The sequence below is a fragment of the Peromyscus eremicus genome, chromosome 4 (assembly GCF_949786415.1).
Source record: "Peromyscus eremicus chromosome 4, PerEre_H2_v1, whole genome shotgun sequence".
NCBI lineage: Eukaryota > Metazoa > Chordata > Mammalia > Rodentia > Cricetidae > Peromyscus > Peromyscus eremicus.
In genome coordinates this window covers 101,089,232-101,106,344 of record NC_081419.1, presented here as the reverse complement: position 1 = coordinate 101,106,344, position 17,113 = coordinate 101,089,232, and the positions used below count along the sequence as shown (strand labels likewise).

Sequence of the window (17,113 nt, the reverse complement as noted above, 5' to 3'; positions counted from 1 at the left end):
TGCACACTTTCACTCAGCTGTGAAAGGATTTGTTGAATCATACCCCCACCTCCATCAGAAGGACATCTCCTCCTTGTTGCTGATACTGGCCATGGTTGTTAGTTGGTGAGGGACGGTGGGAGCCTATCAGTATACGGCAGACACATAAATGTGCTCAGACCCATTGTGCCTATGGTGCCCCAGAGTCATATTCTTGGAAAGACAGACTATAGGGGAAAGGTGATTTTGCATGCAAGTGACATCTTTTTTCAAAGAAGGGCAAGATGATTGTAACCAACCGGCCATGGGAACCTAGGGAAATGTGTGACATCTGAGAGCTGAGGTGGTGGCGCTGAGTCTCCTGGGTGGAGCCTAGCAGCTTCTAGCACTGCCCTTCCTGACCTAAAGACCCCCCTAGGACTGATCCCACCCCCTTGTTGAGCTACATATGCTCCCTCCCAAGAGACCTTATTTCCAGAACACTATGTGGTCAACCTCCCCTAGACTCCATTCCTCCAGCCACTCTCTCACTCTGTTCTCAGTCACTGCCCCTCTCTCGGACAGCCTTCCTGCCCCTCACTACCCTCAGACTGCCCCCTGGTCCCCCCACACATACTCTTGTTGACTCTCGGGGATGCATCTGTAGCCTGCCCTCCAGAGCCCACTCCTGTGATTCACCCATGCCAGGCCCCTTTCTGTGTCCTCTATCTCAGTAGACTAGGAGCGTGGACCGCCCCCTAACCTTGCTATACTTCATGGCGTTATCCCTCCTCAGCGTCCTGTCCTCTCAAAGTCTGCCTCAGAGGATCTCAGTGACTGTATCCTGTCCACCCCACATGGACCATTTGCCAATGCCTTGAGACGCCTTTGAAAGTCACAGCACAGACAATGAGGTTCCTGCTGACGTCTGGCATGGAGAGGTCAGCCTCCACAGCAAAGGGCTAGCAGGGGAAAGGGGCTGGTGATGCTGAGCTCCAGAACCACAGACTTAACACACAACGCACTGTCCAGGCCTAGAATCCCTCCTCCCCTGCATCTCAATTCTATAGGAGTTCCACCCAGGGATGGCATCCCCCTAGATGCTAGGGCACATCTATCCTGCTATCCCCCTGAGCCCCAAGACCTTTGTGCTTACCCCTTCATTGACCCACCCATGTGATATGGGTGACCCAGACCTAACATATCCACTTCCCCCAGCCCTACCTCTCCCTAGGTTCAGCTTTCAAGGTTGCTGTTCACCTGGCTTTCCCCCCTCATTCCTGCTGCCTCAAGCCCCAAAATATGCCCAAGGCACCCACTTTTGTCCAACTCCACAGCCCCTTCACTCTCACTTTCGTGACTAAAATGGCCAGGTCTCTTGGCTTCCAATCTATTTCCCATGGAACATCTAGAATGCCTTAAGCCTTAAGTTACATTTTGTTACTCCAGGCTGTTCTTAGAAGAAAACTCTGCCCTGTCTCTGCCTGGTCTATCCCTGCCTGCCTCGCCCTACTTAATATGCTGGCCAGAAACTCCTTGCTTCTTCCTGCCCCAGGACCCTTGGCCCTGGTGACTATACCATAGCATTTTCACAGGTAACCCCAGGCCTGTGCGTGTATTCTTACAGGGGCTCTTCCTAACCATCAGCCTGCAAGTGTTCTCCAATCCCTGTCGTTTATCAATTCAAGACGCCTACCTATTGGCAAATTATCCATTCCTCTCCCTACCTTGTTCATGGTATCCCTGGTGCCCATAGTAGAGCCTACCTGGCGCCTAATGGGCATTCTAAGTTGCCTGTTGAATAAATGAACCCAGCAGGTGAGCAACACTACATAGCTGTGTTGTTGGAGTTTGGGGAGCTGGCTAAGCCACTGTGATCAGCCTCCAGGCTGATGACCACCAGGCACTCTGCAGAATGGAGCTTGTGGAACATGCCATTACTCAGAGCTGGCATGGAGACCAGGCTCTCACAGGGACATGTGGCTTCCCATGGGGAGGATGCAACAGGACAACGTTGTCCCTGGCCATCCTCCAAAGAGAGGAGCCAGCCACCAGATTCACTCAACCCAATCTTCTGAAACTGGATTTGGAGATCAAGAGCTACAACTTGGGCTCATGACAGCCTTGGGGATGGGGTCTCAGTCTAGAGTAGATCCCCTCCTCCAGTCTGGTGAGGCCCCTGGGAGCCCTAGCCCAGTGCCATATGCCTGGTTTGGACACTTAGTGTCTCAAGGCAGCCTTGTTTTTGATGCTTCTGTCTGTAATCTCCTACTGGGGCTTCTGCCCTTCTGAGAAACACGCCAGGGCCCCAGTTTACTAACATCACAGCCAGACCGCACCACCTCCCATATCCAAGATCAAGGAGAGAGAGCGCATCCCCTGGCGTGATCCTTTCCTGAGACTGACACCCAGCACTGGCCCTCTGATTCAGTCTCGGGAACCAGACTCAGTTCTGAAGTCTAAGCTAGACTGAGGACACAGGCTGCGGAGTCTTCATAGCCCTGAGGCAATCTCCAGGAAGATGGCAAAGGCCAACCTTCGGGACACCAAACTGCTCTTTGTCTCTGCCCTGTCACCTTGAGCCAGTCTATACGCCTCTGGAAGGCTGGCCCTCGAGAGTGGAGTGTGACTCCCTGGGAGCCTTCATGGGCACTTGGGGTGAAAGACCCTTAGATTTTTTAATACAATTTTTGTTTTGTTTTTCTAGACAGGGTTTCTCTGTGTAGCTTTGCACCTTTCCTGGAACTCGCTTTGGAGACCAGGCTGGCCTTGAATTCACAGAGATCCGCCTGCCTCTGCCTCCCGAGTGCTGGGATTAAAGGTGTGCACCACCACCGCCCGGCTAGATTTTTTTTTTTTAGTTTGGGGAGGAAGCAGTATGAGACAGGGTTTCTTTGTATAGCCCTGGCTGTCCTGGAACTATGTAGACCAGGCTGGCCTTGAACTCAGAGTTGCCTGCCTCTGCCTCTAGAGTGCTGGGATTAAAGGCGTGCGCCGCCGCCGCCGCCGCCGCCGCCGCCGCCGCCGCCGCCACCACCACCACCCAGCTAAAGGCCTTTGTACACAGACAATCAGCATAACACTTTGCATGAAGCAAACACCCAGCTTTATTTCTGCCTTCTCCCATATGGATGAGGCTCCCTTCCCCACTAGTTCAGAGTTCTAGTTCCTCTCCCGTCCCAAGCAGGGCTTCCCTGAACTCCCAACAGTCTCCTAGAGAATGGGGGGCTCCTGGCCCAGACCCTGGTACCTACACACTTTTTGTTCCTAGAAGAAATCTCACGGAGGACCAAGGAGGAGTGGGGCATGGCTGAAGGACAAGTGGTGTGACACCCCCACCCGCAGTGTCTTCTACTGAGCCCCTTGTGGGCACAGCAGCAGCAACAGTGATCTGATGTGGGACTAAGGCTCAAGTCTGCTGTCCAGGGACTGGTGGCCTTGCCAAGGCTTCCGTCATGCAGACCTGGTAAGGAGCCACCTCTTGCTAGTCCAGCTTAGCAGGAGAACAAACTGGACTCTCTGCCTCCTGGAGACCAGGGCTGAATCCCAGGGCTTCAGGACATCCTTAGAACCAGGCATAATGGGCATGAGGACATTCATGGTCCCAATCACAGAGCTTCCCACTGAGACCAGGCCCGAGGCAACACTTGAGTCCATGCTGGGAGCTAGTCCTCAGCTGTAGAATTCCCAGAGGCCCTTCAGGGCTGGAACCTTGCTCTTGCCCACCACAACCAGGATCCTGTCTCCATCCCCAGCATCTTCCAGGGCTAGGACTCAAGTCAAGAACAGACAGACCTTGGGGGCCTCTCTATCCCTAGGAACTCTGCAGGGGGTGGGGGAATGTGGTGGGGAAAGAGAGCAAGGGAGTGGCTTGGGCCTCCAGAAGTGGCCAGTGCAGGGAGAAGAATTCAGGGGTGATGCCCAGAGGGGCAAGGACTAGAACACCTCACTTCTCTGGGCGGGATATATCCTCCCCACTTGGGGGCAGAAGTCAACAGGTTCAGTCTCTGGGCACCTCTCCAAAGTGACTTCCAAGAGCCCAACCTCCTGGAAGCAGAGCTAGGCTCTCCATGGCATCCTGGATAGGTGCTGGCTGGTCTCTGGCTTCTGGAAAAGGAGCCAGAGGTACAGTGGGCACTTGGGCTACCTGGAACTGCTCTAGAGAAATGCCATCTGCACCTGCTCCAGGCCCTGACCTTGGAGAAGCAGCTAGCCTTTGAGGTGGTCTTGCCAAGGCCTCCACACTGAACTTGCTCTGAGCAGGATGCTCCCATCCATGCTGGCTATCTACAGGCCTGGCAATAATACCCCGGTCTCCAGCCCTGGAGCCACTGGGGGCAGAGCTTCTAGATTCTTCTGCCAGTGCCTCCAGAAGTCTTTGCAGATGTGAGAGAGAGACAGGAGTGAGGCTTCTTTCATCACTGTGGGCCTCAGACCCTGGAAAAGGAGAGAGTGGAAGTTAGGTCTCAGAAAGGCAGAAAGAGTATAGAGCATGGCCGCAATAATTAATGCTGGCTTTGGCTTTATGCAAGGAAGGTGTGGAGCCAGACTCCCTGAGATGATAGCCTGTGAGGTCTCAGCTAAAGCACGAACTCTTACATTCCTACCACACACCAGTACAATTGTTGGCTGTGATGGACTATGACCGTATCTTTGTACTTGAGAAGCGCAAGGATTGTGGGTTTGTGGTCAGCTCAGGTTACACAGAGAAACCTTGTCTTGAAGACAAACAGGAAGAGCCAGGACAATAGAGGTGTGTCATCCCTCCTCACTTGGCCCCTCAGGTCACCACTAGAAGATCCTGCTGGCTCCTTACCCACAACTGGGCTGCTGTGTTATCCCAACTGACCCAAGCACTACAGCGCTTCTCCTACCAGGTCCCTCTTTGGGCCACCCTACACACCCACCTCCCGTCCCCACATCTTAAACATCCTCTGGAACCGTGCCTGTTCAAACCAAGGCAGGGCATCAGAAGCTCCCGAGTGTTCTCGGGTCTGTGTACTGCCAGGAGAAGACCCTCTGTGCTTTCTCTTTGTGGGAAACCCTTGAGCTTCATGGCCCGTGGTATCTGCTCTGGTGGACCCCACTGCTGCCTCTTGGTCCTGTCTTCGCTGCTCACGTACCATGATCTCCCATTCCTCCATCAGTGTACAGTGACCAATCCACGCTGACTCCTTTAACCAGCGGCCCTCCTCCTGCCTGCTTCTGCTGGTCCCACAGCTCACGCCCTCTCTGAATGCATCAGCACCAGAAACCACAAGAGTTGAAGCTTCCGTTTCTAACAACGCACCTCCAAGCAGCAGTGTCTCTACCTACCCTCTACCAGCTTTGTTGCCTACCTCAGCTGCCGCCATCCCTTTGGACACACCCCCAGCCACCTTCCCTCTGTCACAAGTCCCTGCCACACCCCAGTCCCCAGCACCACCCTATGTCCTGCCATCTCTCCCGGGTTCAGGTGCTTCGTGCTTCACGGGCCTCCCACTGCTCTGCCAGCGGCCTCGCCTCCCGGTGGAGCCACGGCTACACGTGGTGTCTCCAGATCTGCACATGGACTCAGGTCCTCTCCCGTTGACTTCCTTCCCATTGTGACCCTCCCTCAAGTTCTGGCTGAGCCTCCTTTCTCCTCCAGCACCTGCCCCTTCCTCCACTGCGTGTGCCATCGTTTCAACACCAAACATGCCAATCTGTCCACCACTGTGTTCAACCTTCCCTTGGGCCAGTCCCTCCTAATCATGTCCCAGTTCTCTGCTCCAGGCTGACCTGCAACAATCCTCTCGCCACAGTCTCTCTCTCTAGTTTTAACAAAAAGTATGTAATATTTGATGTACTAATATATATATATATACATATATACACATATATACACACATATATACATATATATATCAGGGAAAGTGACATTAAGAATGATACTTAAGCTGGGCATGGTGGCACATGCTTTTAATCTCAGCACTGGCAAAGGCACGCTGATCTCTGAGTTTGAGGCCAGCCTGATCTACATATTGAGTTCCAGACCAGCCACCACTGCATAGTAAGACTCTGTCTCAAAATAAAAGGGGGAGGGAGGGTGCTATTATCTAAGAAGCAAAAATCGAACACACAGAATGTGAGGAAACATTTCCACATGATATACCCAACAAAGACATTTCATTGGGAGTATTTTTTAAAGCCAGGCAGTGGTGGCACATGCCTTTAATTCCAGCACTCAGGAGGCAGAGGCAGGCAGATCTCTAAGTCTGAGACCAGCCTGGTCTACAAACAGTTCCAGGACAGGCAGGATGACAGAAAAACCTTGTCTCAAAAAAACAAAATAAGAATATTTTTAAAATCTTATAATTCAGCAAGGAAAACCCAGTCCAACTGAAAACAAGGTTAAGAATCTGTATAGACACTGGTCCAAAACCAAAACGGTATACAGAGTGCCAGCCATCTCATTAGAGGCTAGCTATGGCTTGAGAAATGCAAATCAGAACAAAAGCTACTTCCATATCCACGGGGAGGCTCATAATCAAAAGCATAGACCGTATGCCTTGACAATTCTGCAGAACAGTTGGTAGCCACCTATATAGCTAAAGGGGTTTTTAAGTGGTTCACCTGCTTTGGAAGACAGCCGAGTATGGAGTTACCATGGGGCCCAGCAATCTTATGCCTGGGGTAGATACCGACTGACATAGTATATTCATAGTAGCCCCACGGCAGGAGCAACTCAAACGTTCATCGAGTGATGAATAAAGAGGATATGAATGTCATTTGACAGAAGTGAAATGGGGTGCTATAGGTACTAGAGCAGAGACGAACAGCAAAGGTCATGCCGGGGGCAGTAAGCCAGACACAAAAGGCACGTGGCTCCATTTATATGAAATGTCTAGACAAGGTAAATCCACAGAGGCAGAAGGCAGATGAGTGACTAATTGGGGCTGGTAGGGAAGAAAGGGTGGGACTAGGGTGTAGGGTGACCTAAAAATAAAATCTGGGTCACAGGCATGCACAGCAGCTTCACAGGGTGTCACGCTGTCTTCCAGGAGGGTCACCGAAATTTGTGGTCCTGTCGGTGGGATACAAACACCACCCTTTGCCCCGTACCCTTTAGCAGTATTTGGTATTATCAGTTACCACAGATTGTGGACTTCTCGTTTAGGAGAGGAAATGGCGCTGTAATCGCTTCTCATTCGGTTTCTCCCGAGATGCCCGCTAACCACCTCACACATTTTTCTTTCTGGTATTTTGACTTTCTGTTCATAGCTCTTTCTGAATTCAGAACAGTACTAGCTCCTAGTTCAGAAGCATCTCTACTTTCCAACTTGTGGTTTAGATTTGCTTCTGGTGCCTCTTGACATTATGGTTGATGTTGCTGAATTTATTAATCTTTGTAGCATTAGGGTTATTTGTGAAGAAATTCTTTCCCATCCCGATGTTATAAAGACATCTTGCTATGTTTCTTGCTAAACTTTTTAACTCCATGCACATAAAGTCTCCTATACCCTAGGGTGTGTAATGGTAGACACCTAGATACCTGGTTGTCTCAGAACCACCTAGTGCAGCGGTTCACAACCTTCCTAATGCTGCGACCCTTTAATATAGTTCATATTGTGGTGACCCCCAACCATAAAATTACTTCATTGCTATATTTTATAACTATAATTTTGCTACTGTTGTGAATTGTAATGTAAATATCTGAAAGGGTCATTCAACCCCAAGGGGGTCATGACCCACAGGCTGAGAACCACTAGCCATCCTTTCTTTCATAATCAAGGGGCTCACATTTGATTTTTTTCTTTTTTGAGACAAGGTCTCACTACGCAGCTCTGACTGTCCTGGAACTCACTACGTAGACCAGACTAGTCTTCAAGTCAGAGATCCACCCCTGCCTCTGCTTCTCCAGTGCTGGGACTGGACTGAAGGTGGGCACCACCACGCCCACTAGGTTTCACTTTTGAATAGGATCCCTTTCAGAACCTTGCACTCTGTTCCCACAGACACATCTCTGCACCCATCCCACGCACTTACATAAAGCTACTTTATATGCCCTATATTCGGAATGTATGCAGGTATTTATACGTTTGTGTACAGTTTCTGCTTCTTTTCTAAACTAATCTATGAGTAGTGACAGTTTTTTTTTGCTTCCTTTCCAAACACCAGAACTTTGTGTCTTCTCCTTGCCTTGGTGCAATGGCTAAGACCTCCATTTCAACACTGCATAGATGGATGGGAGTGGCAAAACTTGCCTTGGTCCTAGATTTAACATTTTGTCGTTAAAAGTTCTTTCTACTCTAAGTTTTGGTAGGTGTCTGTTGTCGGGGTTATTTCTCTTTGCTAAGGGGTTTTAGTCGTTAGTGGGTATTAACTTTTTTCAAGTGTGTTTCCAAATCTAGTTGTGAGGAGTCCTGGTGACTGACCCTCTCTCCTTACCTCCTCACCCATCGCTTTACCCTCACACTTCAGCACCGTTCCCTAGCTCAAGCCACCCTCCCTTGTCACTTACCTCTCCTGTGGGAGTCAGGGACACTCTGGCTGCAGTTGTACAGCCTGCGGACCCGGGTGATATCTGAGGTGCTCAGGTTCCATCGCTGGCCGATGTGGACACTGGGGGTCCAGAGTGGTATGATGGTGGGCTGCCCACGCCAGCTGAAGGCAAACCTGGAGCCCAGGGGTGGGGCCTAGGTCAGGATCACAGTAGTGGGGGCTAGCTAGGAAGGTAATGCAAGGGGGGGGGCTGAGGGAGGGGGAATGGGAGCCAGGGGAGGGGACTATGGGGAGGGGGCAGGGAAAAGGTGCAAGGGGAGGAGAAAAGGGAGGGTGCTCACCTCCCATAATGCATCACTGACGAGTAATCATAGGGTGCTAACATATTGCTACTCCGAGACTTGATGAAGTTGACTTCAAAGCCTTAAAAGCACAGACATACACACTTTTGTAGATATATAAAAGGAAGACAGGCAGGTAAGGATAGACAGGGAGAGAAGCGGGCAACTTCTGAGATGTCACAACCCACATAAGCGAAGAGTCTGACTATGCTGCTGAGCCTTCTTTCCGGGCTGGTCCCTGCGTTTGGCACACCTTTGCTACCCTACTCTACCTGACCCTGGAAGGAATCCAGACCTATACCTGGTGATGTGGAAGCAGGAGGCGCCTTGTGGCCGGGCAACCATGACCTCCTACAAGCTCTCTCCAGCTCTTCCTCCTTCACAATTCACTTCGCATGACACGGATCTTCGCAAATGTGCAGCCCACAAAGCTGTGGCTGCTGTGCCTTAGACACTGGTACCCTGCCTACTCCCTGAGCTAGCTTCAAAGGCATGCTGTCCTCTCTACTCAGGATTGTGGTGTCTGAGCCCTCGGTAGCCAGATCACCTTCATCTCCCCATCTTAGACCACAAAGCTACAGAGGTGGAGCACAGCAGTCCAGTCATCTTGGTGGGTCAGACTGCCCACTGCCCCCTCCAGGCCAGTGAGGGAGGGAGGTCACTGACCACCCCTGAAAGGACTGCCTGCCATTCCTTACACCTTTGTTCCCCAATCCCTCTCTCCAGACCCAGCAGGCTGTGTCCACACACTCTTCTTCCAAGGTCACCAGCAGCCTTCTTACCCTAATCAGAGCCCCAAGGAATGCCAATTTCTTCTCTTCAAAGAGCCTTTGTTAGTAAACATAATTTTAAATAGGCAACATATTCCTCTGAACCTCTCAATCCCCACACAAAAGTTAATCACTGTGATTAGTTTTTATGCCCTGGCAGAGTTTATGCCCATTGATGCAAACATATTCTCACTTTTCTATCTCTGAGTGAACCATATTTTCCCCATTAAAATAGTTGATCTAAAAATCGTCGGCTCTAGGGATGGAACACCCAGTAACAACCCAAACAAGTGCCATACCACCTTGCTGCATTCCCTAGCCCTAGGTAGGTTGTTTGTTTAGACAATCTGTTAGAACAGCTCCAGTTAATGTGAGCTGTTTTCTAACTCTAACTTATGCTTTTACCTTAATTAATTCTCCTAGTTTTTTTTTTTAAACTTAAATGAGCACACTTAATTTATTTGTTCTCTTTGCTTTTGTGGATATAAATATCGACGCCTCTACGCTTTCCCTGAGCCTACCCTTAGCTAGAGACCATGGGTTTTAAAATAGTGTTTTATGATTGTTTATTTAAAGGCCCTGCCTAGTCTCACACTCAGAATCCTTTGCCTCGGGCTCTGGAGTGCTAGGATTACATACTTTTCCTTGTATTTATTTATTTTTGAGACCCCCCTGAAGTTCCTTTAACCTCCAGAACTAAGTAGTTGACCCTCTCCTGAGGAGAGCAGTCTGGGGCTTGGTCAGTTCTTGTTTTCTGCTTTATGTTGTGAGCAGGATGTTTGCACTGACCTGAGTTTTCAGATCTAGAGTTTCTCACAGCCTTACAAGCAGAGTGCTTCTAAGCAGAGCACCTGGAAAGATCACGGTCACCCCAGCCCCACCTCCCTAATCCCCACCCCTTTGTCATTAGCTACCCAGTAACCCCCAAAGCACCTTCTCTGGGGCAAGTGTCCCGCTTTTCACCTGGCCAACCCCAGAGCAGCAGCAGAGGCCCCTCCAGGTTCCCACGGGCAGAAGGCTCCAACTCCTCAGCCCCCCACCCCACCCCCCAGTGCACTGTGGACCTTGCCTTCCACACACAGGCAACCCACATTCCTGCATCTGACCCCTGCACCGTGCCCAGCACAAAGCACACACGCTGTCCCTGGCATCAGAACCTCCCCCACCGCCCCCGCCAGCCTCGGCTCTGCCACTTCCAGGGCATTCTGAGCCACATGCCCACTGATGCCCGTCTGATGCCCACCTCCGCCTTTCAGTGTTGCCCCCTTGCTTGACCATGTATCTGGGGCTACTCCCCCCATCTTTCTCTTGGCTCAGTGTCCCCAACTGACATGTAGCCCCTACGCCAACATCCCACACTAACATCACCACATGGACTGCTGAGTACTCAGTGAGCAAGAGTCACAGGACACTGCCAACCTCACATTCAGATGGACGACAGCGGCAGAGAGGAGTGAGACACACAGCAAATGGTTGGTGTCCTTCCTTGGGTACAAGTGGAGAGGCCCAGAGCAGCAGCCACGGGACCACTCTCAAACACCAGAGAGACAGACAGTGTGTGGGGTGGACTCTTCCGGGGGAGGCAGCAACTCCTCTCAGATCCAGCCCTGGCCTGAGGCCTCTGTCCCTCAGGGTTCCCTGGGTCCAGCCTATCCCGGACACCAGCTGACTTACCTGGGAGGATCTCATTCCAGTTGACGCGGATGTAGCGGTCACGGTCTGCCCGTGAGTGCTCGTGCCAGAAACCAAGCACATGCATGAGCTCGTGTAGGACAATGCCCCGGCCCTTCTGGAGACAAGTGGGTGCCAGGGACACCACCTGCATCCCTCCACTGCGTCCCACACCAGAGAAGCACCTGCAAGACCATGAGAGTGAGCAACTTGGCAGTGAGCTAGGCTGGGTATCACAGCCTAGAGAGGTCAGAGCGGAACAGACATTTGCTGTGCTTTAGGACCCAGGCTGGACCAGTATCAGACTGCCAATCCCCATCCTGGACTCTAGTCTCAGACTTACTGTCCCTTTCCCCAGGTCCCTTGACCGCTTGGCCTGTGAAGAGGGTGTCACATGGAGTTTTATTACCACCTGAGCTGCCAAAAGATGGGACCTGACATTCATACACAGTAGACAAGGTCATTATGTGAGCAAACCTATATCATAAGCCTGAGTCACGGCTTCCATCCACATCATGTCAGGCTCCAGTAAAAGTAGGATACAGGTATTGCCACTACCCCTACACCTCGGAAAGAAGGCAGAGGAGGCTAAATTAGGGCTCACCTGGACTCACTCAGGTTGACACATGAATGGTAGACCTAGGACCCCAACATTTCCCCAGACTCATACCACAAGATCTCCAGTAGAGGAGGGCCCTGTGTCCAGTGGTCTTCCCTCACCCACCTTTGGCCCCGAAGGTCCAGGTCATGAATGAACCATTCAGGGTAGCCTGGGATTGAGGCCCAGAAATAGGCCTAATGCCACTCGTGCATACTAAGGGAAGAACAGAGAAGACACATGCCCACACCCCAGGAGTACTTACCCTGACATAGGAAGGATGGAAATGAAGTCTCTGTGGCCCTGGTAGGGGACAAACTGGATGCATGTGAAACGCTCAAACTCAGCGAAGGCCTCCAGAATGACCCGGCGGCTGGACTCATCTGGGAAAGACACACCATGGCTGACCCCCATGGAGGTCCCATAGCTCTTGAGGACCTTTGAAGTCTGCATGGGGGCTGAGACCAGACATTAAGTCCACCTTCCAAAACAGTGTTCGGAAAGGACAATGTTGGCAAGAAGGCCTGAGCTGTGTGACCACAGACACCACACAGAGACACACACACACACAGACACAGACGCGCACACAGACACAGGTGCACACAGACACAGACACACACACAGAGTTCAGGATGCCCTGGGGATAGGCGCTCTGCACAGCACTCTGTGTAAGAGGGGGTGTGGTACTGCAGAAGGGAAGGATGCTCCCTGCAGGAGCCCTGCTGCACACAGGAGAATGCCCCACCTCAGCTTTCTTACCATACTTGCTAGAGAGCAGGAAGGGGATCTCCACAATGCCATCAGTACCCTTGGGCCATTTATTGTTGGTCACCGACAACAATCGGAAGGGGCTCTGAGGAGAGAGGGCAGCTCAGAGTTAATGGAGGACACGGGCCACCTAAGCGTCCCACTCCTTAGGGTGCCAGGCCTCAGACCCTCAGTCACCTCTGAACAAGCAGTGAAAAGTCTTCCTTTCCACTGCTCACTGTCCTATTCAGCAGCCTTCTGCCATCTACAGGGTGGCACTACCTCTCCTAAACAATGTGTCCTCTCTCCGCAACAAGTCATTCCAGTGCCCCTCAGCCTCCTCCCTTCTGTCTCAGCCCTCCATCCCTAGCCAAGATGACCTCTCCAAGTTTCTCCTTGTTCTGGCTTCCCTGGGGATCTTGACAGTTATCCAGGTCTCACACGTGTACAAGTCGACCTGGGCTCTCCAGCCTTGTGCTTTCTACACTTTTCCCCTGGGCAGGGTGTCAAGTGGGGTCTGAGAGCTTGAATCCCCGCTTCCAACGAGCACGCTTCGGCTGACTAGGTTGTCATTTCAGCTGTCACCGTTATCGTAATCATGATGACCTTGACAGTTGTACCTAACCAGCCATACAAACCAAAGCACTCCAGACCCTTAGAAGAGGGTTCTGAGAGTTCCCTCACAGCTTTGTGGCTGTTCATACCAATTGTGTACAACTCACCGGCCGGATGATGTCCCCTTCGACCAGGAAGCTGCTCTCTGGGGTCTCCTCTGAGATGAGCCCTGAGAGGGAAAGGAGGAAGGGATGTGTGTCCTCTGTGGCTTCCAGAACACAGGCTGGGACGGGCCCAGCACTGCCAGCGTTTATGCCTTCCACTTTGGAGCTAACCTCCTTGAGCACCAAGGCATGTGACTTTGGAGAAGTCTAACAACGGCCCTGCTGAGCCCCAGCCTGCAGATGAAGCTTCTCAGCCTCAGTATCCTTCCCCTGTTCCAACATAGTCCACGGCTCCCTCAGCACTTGCGATCCAGCCCCAACTCCCAACCCTCTGTCAGAATGCATCCTCCTCTTCCATCCAGGCTCACTCCAGCCCTGGCCACACTCCCCAGAACATGCCCTGGTCTCTCCTGCCTCACCTTGGCCCCTCACCATCTACTTCCCATTATCCTGTTACATTCTGGACCTTGAGGTAAAGGAACCAAAATTACAAGTCATAACCACACAAGGAAGTTGAGGAAGATAAATACTTTTTTTGTCTCCGTTTGCTTCAGCCTCTCATCTTTCTCCTAGTCAGGAAGCCTTCTGTAGCTGACTGCTGGGAAGAGAAATCTCAGGAGGACCCCTGAGGCGCTGACAGAAACCACAGAAGGCTTGAGAGAAATGCAGGAGTGCTGCCTCATCTCAGAGTTTCAGACGACACAGACTAGTCACACCCCTTGAGTCCTCTTCAGGTGAAAGGAGTCACCTCAAGATTATCTCTGACCAACGCTGCATCCTTAAATTTAAAAAGCCACTCTCCTGGCAGCAACACCTTTAATCCCAGCACTCGGGAGGCAGAGCCAGGCAGATCTCTGTGAGTTCGAGGCCAGCCTGGTCCACAGAGCGAGATCCGGGACAGGCACCAAAACTACATGGAGAAACCCTGTCTCAAAAAACAAAAAACAAAAACAAAAACAAAACAAAAGGCCATTCTCCAGGACAATGGTTTTCAACCTATGGGTCATGACTTCTTTGGGAGTCGAACGACCCTTTCACAGAGATCACCTAAGACCATTGGAAAACACAGATATTTACATTATGATTCATAATAGTAGCAAAGTTAGTTATGAAGTAGCAACGAAAATAATTTTATGGTTGGGGGTCACCACAGCATGAGGAACTATATTAAAGGGTCACAGGAAGGTTGAGAAGCACTGCTCCAGGACCTGGTACAGTTGTGTGGTATTAACAGCCATTATAGCCATCATTCACGGCAGCTGGGGACAGTGGCGTTGCCCAATAAGACATCAGCCAGGCAGGGCAGCTGTAGCAACTACTCTGATGGCATTGAAAGTGAGTGCCAGGAAGACTCTTGGTTCTGGAGACTTCCAGGGGATAACAACTGAGTAAGAATCGGTGCCCATCTTAACCAGCTCACAAAGAAAGGGAGCAGATCACTCTGTGGTCACCACCTACCCTAAGCCAAGGTTACCTCTGTTCCCCCAACATTTCAGCCCATGATGTCTCCAATATCTGAATTCATCTTCACTGCCACTAACTTCAGCCCAATGTGTCTGTGTTCTTCACTGTCCGAGATCCCCAGACAGGAGCCCTGAGCCACACTGGCTTCTTTGTTTTTTAATACCCCACCCCCTACCAGCTAGGTCACACCTGCACACTGCCCCTCACAGAGTGAGGTGTTCTCAAATATCTACCGATGATTTCGCTCAACTCCCAGGCTGAGAAAGAGCCAGTGCTTGCTCTCTTCTCTCTCTTGATTTTTTTTTCAAGACAGGGTGTCACTGTGTAGCCCTGGCTGTCCTAGAACTCACTCATACACTGGGTAGTGACGATGAGGGAAAGCTAGTGGGCTAACAGGCCCAGCTACCACCCAGGCCCAGAACCAGGGCTATGAGTCAGCCCACCTCAGTATCTACCAGTATTTATGAACTGTTGGGACATGTGAAGGGGAACGAATCTACAGATCCAAAACTGCAGGATCTCCATGATACAGGACAACAACAGAATATCCAAGAGGAGCCCCCAGAGAGAGCCCATTATCAATGGTGTAGCAGAAACCAGAGGCCTCAAACTAGACCAATGAATGACTCATTGCAATGAACACTTACCAGTAAAGAGGAATGGACTAAGGTGTAAACTGTGTAACTCAACAGGCCACACTACAGCTTCCATGGCGAGATTCTTTTGTTGGTGTTTATTGTTGTTTGGTTGGCTTGGTTTCGGGTTTTTCTTTTAAATTTTGTTTTGTTTGGTAGGGAGAGTTGCATGGGCAGAGGGTGGATGTGAGGGGACGGGTAGGTAAGTGGGATCGGGATGCATGATGTGAAACCCACAGAGAATCAATAAAAATTAAATAAAATAAAAATAACAATAATTCACCAGAAAAAAAAAAACACAGAAAAAAGACAAGCATTCCCTCATGAAACCTGCACTTATTTAGAAGTCCCTGAATAAGTGGGAACATTTCTTTTCAACCTTTTCTGCACACTCACACTCAGCATGGCTTTTGTGAGTATGATCCAGTAGTCTCACCTTGGTTAATTGCCGGGATGTCCTTGTCCTGAGATTCCTGGCTCCCTTCAGGAGTGAAGCCTTCTGGGACACTGGTACTGCAGACTCCTGAACATCTGGGCACTGAGGGTGCTCCTAGGACCAAACCTGGCCCACGGAAGACAAGTGCAGACATAGATGTCCCCAGGGCTCCATCGGTGAGACAGGACAGCAGAACATGGGGAAACTGAGGGATTTGGGCAGCAAAACCCAGCCCCTTCCAGGAGAGGCCTCCCAGCATGCATCCTGGAACCCTCCTGGGCTTCCCACTCAGCCCCACCTAGCAACAAGGTCTAGATGACTTCAGTGAAGGAGAGCCCTTTAAGGGACTAACACTTGGCTAGGGCAGCACAGAAGAGATGCAGGAGAGAGGCAGAGTGGACTTTAAATCTTGAGGTAGCACCCGACTCAGGGCTAGCCTCAGACCCTTCTCTTCAACTTTTTCCTCAACCCAGGGTCAGCTTGAGTGACTGCTGCCCCAGCCAGGCCAGAACAGAGCCTCTACCTTAAAACAAATAGGTAAGGTATGTGGCCATGAACTTGGCAATCTACGGTTACGTGGGCCCTCTCCTCCTACAGGTGTTGGGAGGTCCCCTCTGGGACACAGTGTCCCAGGCACACCCCTCCATGTGGAGCCATGAGGCTCATTTATGACTATTTTAAGCCACAGCACAGCCCCCGGCCTCCTCCCAGTGCCCCAAGGCAGGAGCCAGCTTACCAGGCAAAGAGAGCAAAGCTAGCATCCAAGACCACAGGCCTCGCACACTCCCCATGGTGGGTCCTCACTGCCCTCTCAGCAAGCAATGTACAGAACCACAGCAGAAAAGGACATCCTAAGCGCAGGCGCTGCACCACTCGCCCCTTTAATAACGGCTTCCCCAGCCCACACCTGCAGCCTCCCAACCACCTCCATGAACAACCTCCCAACAGCCGCCACCTGAAGACCTGCCCACTCCTACCTGAGGACCCTCCCCCAGGCCTGCGCCTTCTAGACCATAGTCCTACCCATCATGGTTGAAATGGGTTAAAAAGTGGGCGGGGGGACACAAAACAAACCACTCAGCAGCATAGTGTCCCTGAAATCCCCTCCTGCCACCAGAGGGCAGAGAAGCATTGTAGCAAGGTTCGTGGGCGGGACTGAGACCCCAGCACCAGAAGTGACCGCTTTTCCTGCCCCACCCCCTTCCAAGGGGCTCAGACACAGAAAATCTGCCTGAGAACTCAGGCACCCTCCCCTACCCGATGTATCTGATGATGCAGGTGTGGTCACTACACCTGTATAAGGTTTCCTCT

The 17,113-nt window shown here is 51.3% G+C and overlaps 1 protein-coding gene across 1 annotated transcript; it reads right to left on the bottom strand.

Moving 5' to 3' along the window:
• Positions 1 to 3,614: 3,614 nt before the first annotated feature.
• Positions 3,615 to 16,593, bottom strand: Astl (astacin like metalloendopeptidase). The gene is made up of 9 exons (XM_059259565.1): positions 16,539 to 16,593; positions 15,803 to 15,928; positions 13,271 to 13,332; positions 12,561 to 12,654; positions 12,067 to 12,184; positions 11,207 to 11,388; positions 8,763 to 8,844; positions 8,441 to 8,595; positions 3,615 to 4,395 (listed from the first exon to the last, which is right to left on the bottom strand). The coding sequence occupies exons 1-9, from the start codon at positions 16,591 to 16,593 to the stop codon at positions 3,959 to 3,961; spliced, it is 1,311 nt and encodes a 436-aa protein (XP_059115548.1). The 3' UTR covers positions 3,615 to 3,958.
• Positions 16,594 to 17,113: the final 520 nt, after the last annotated feature.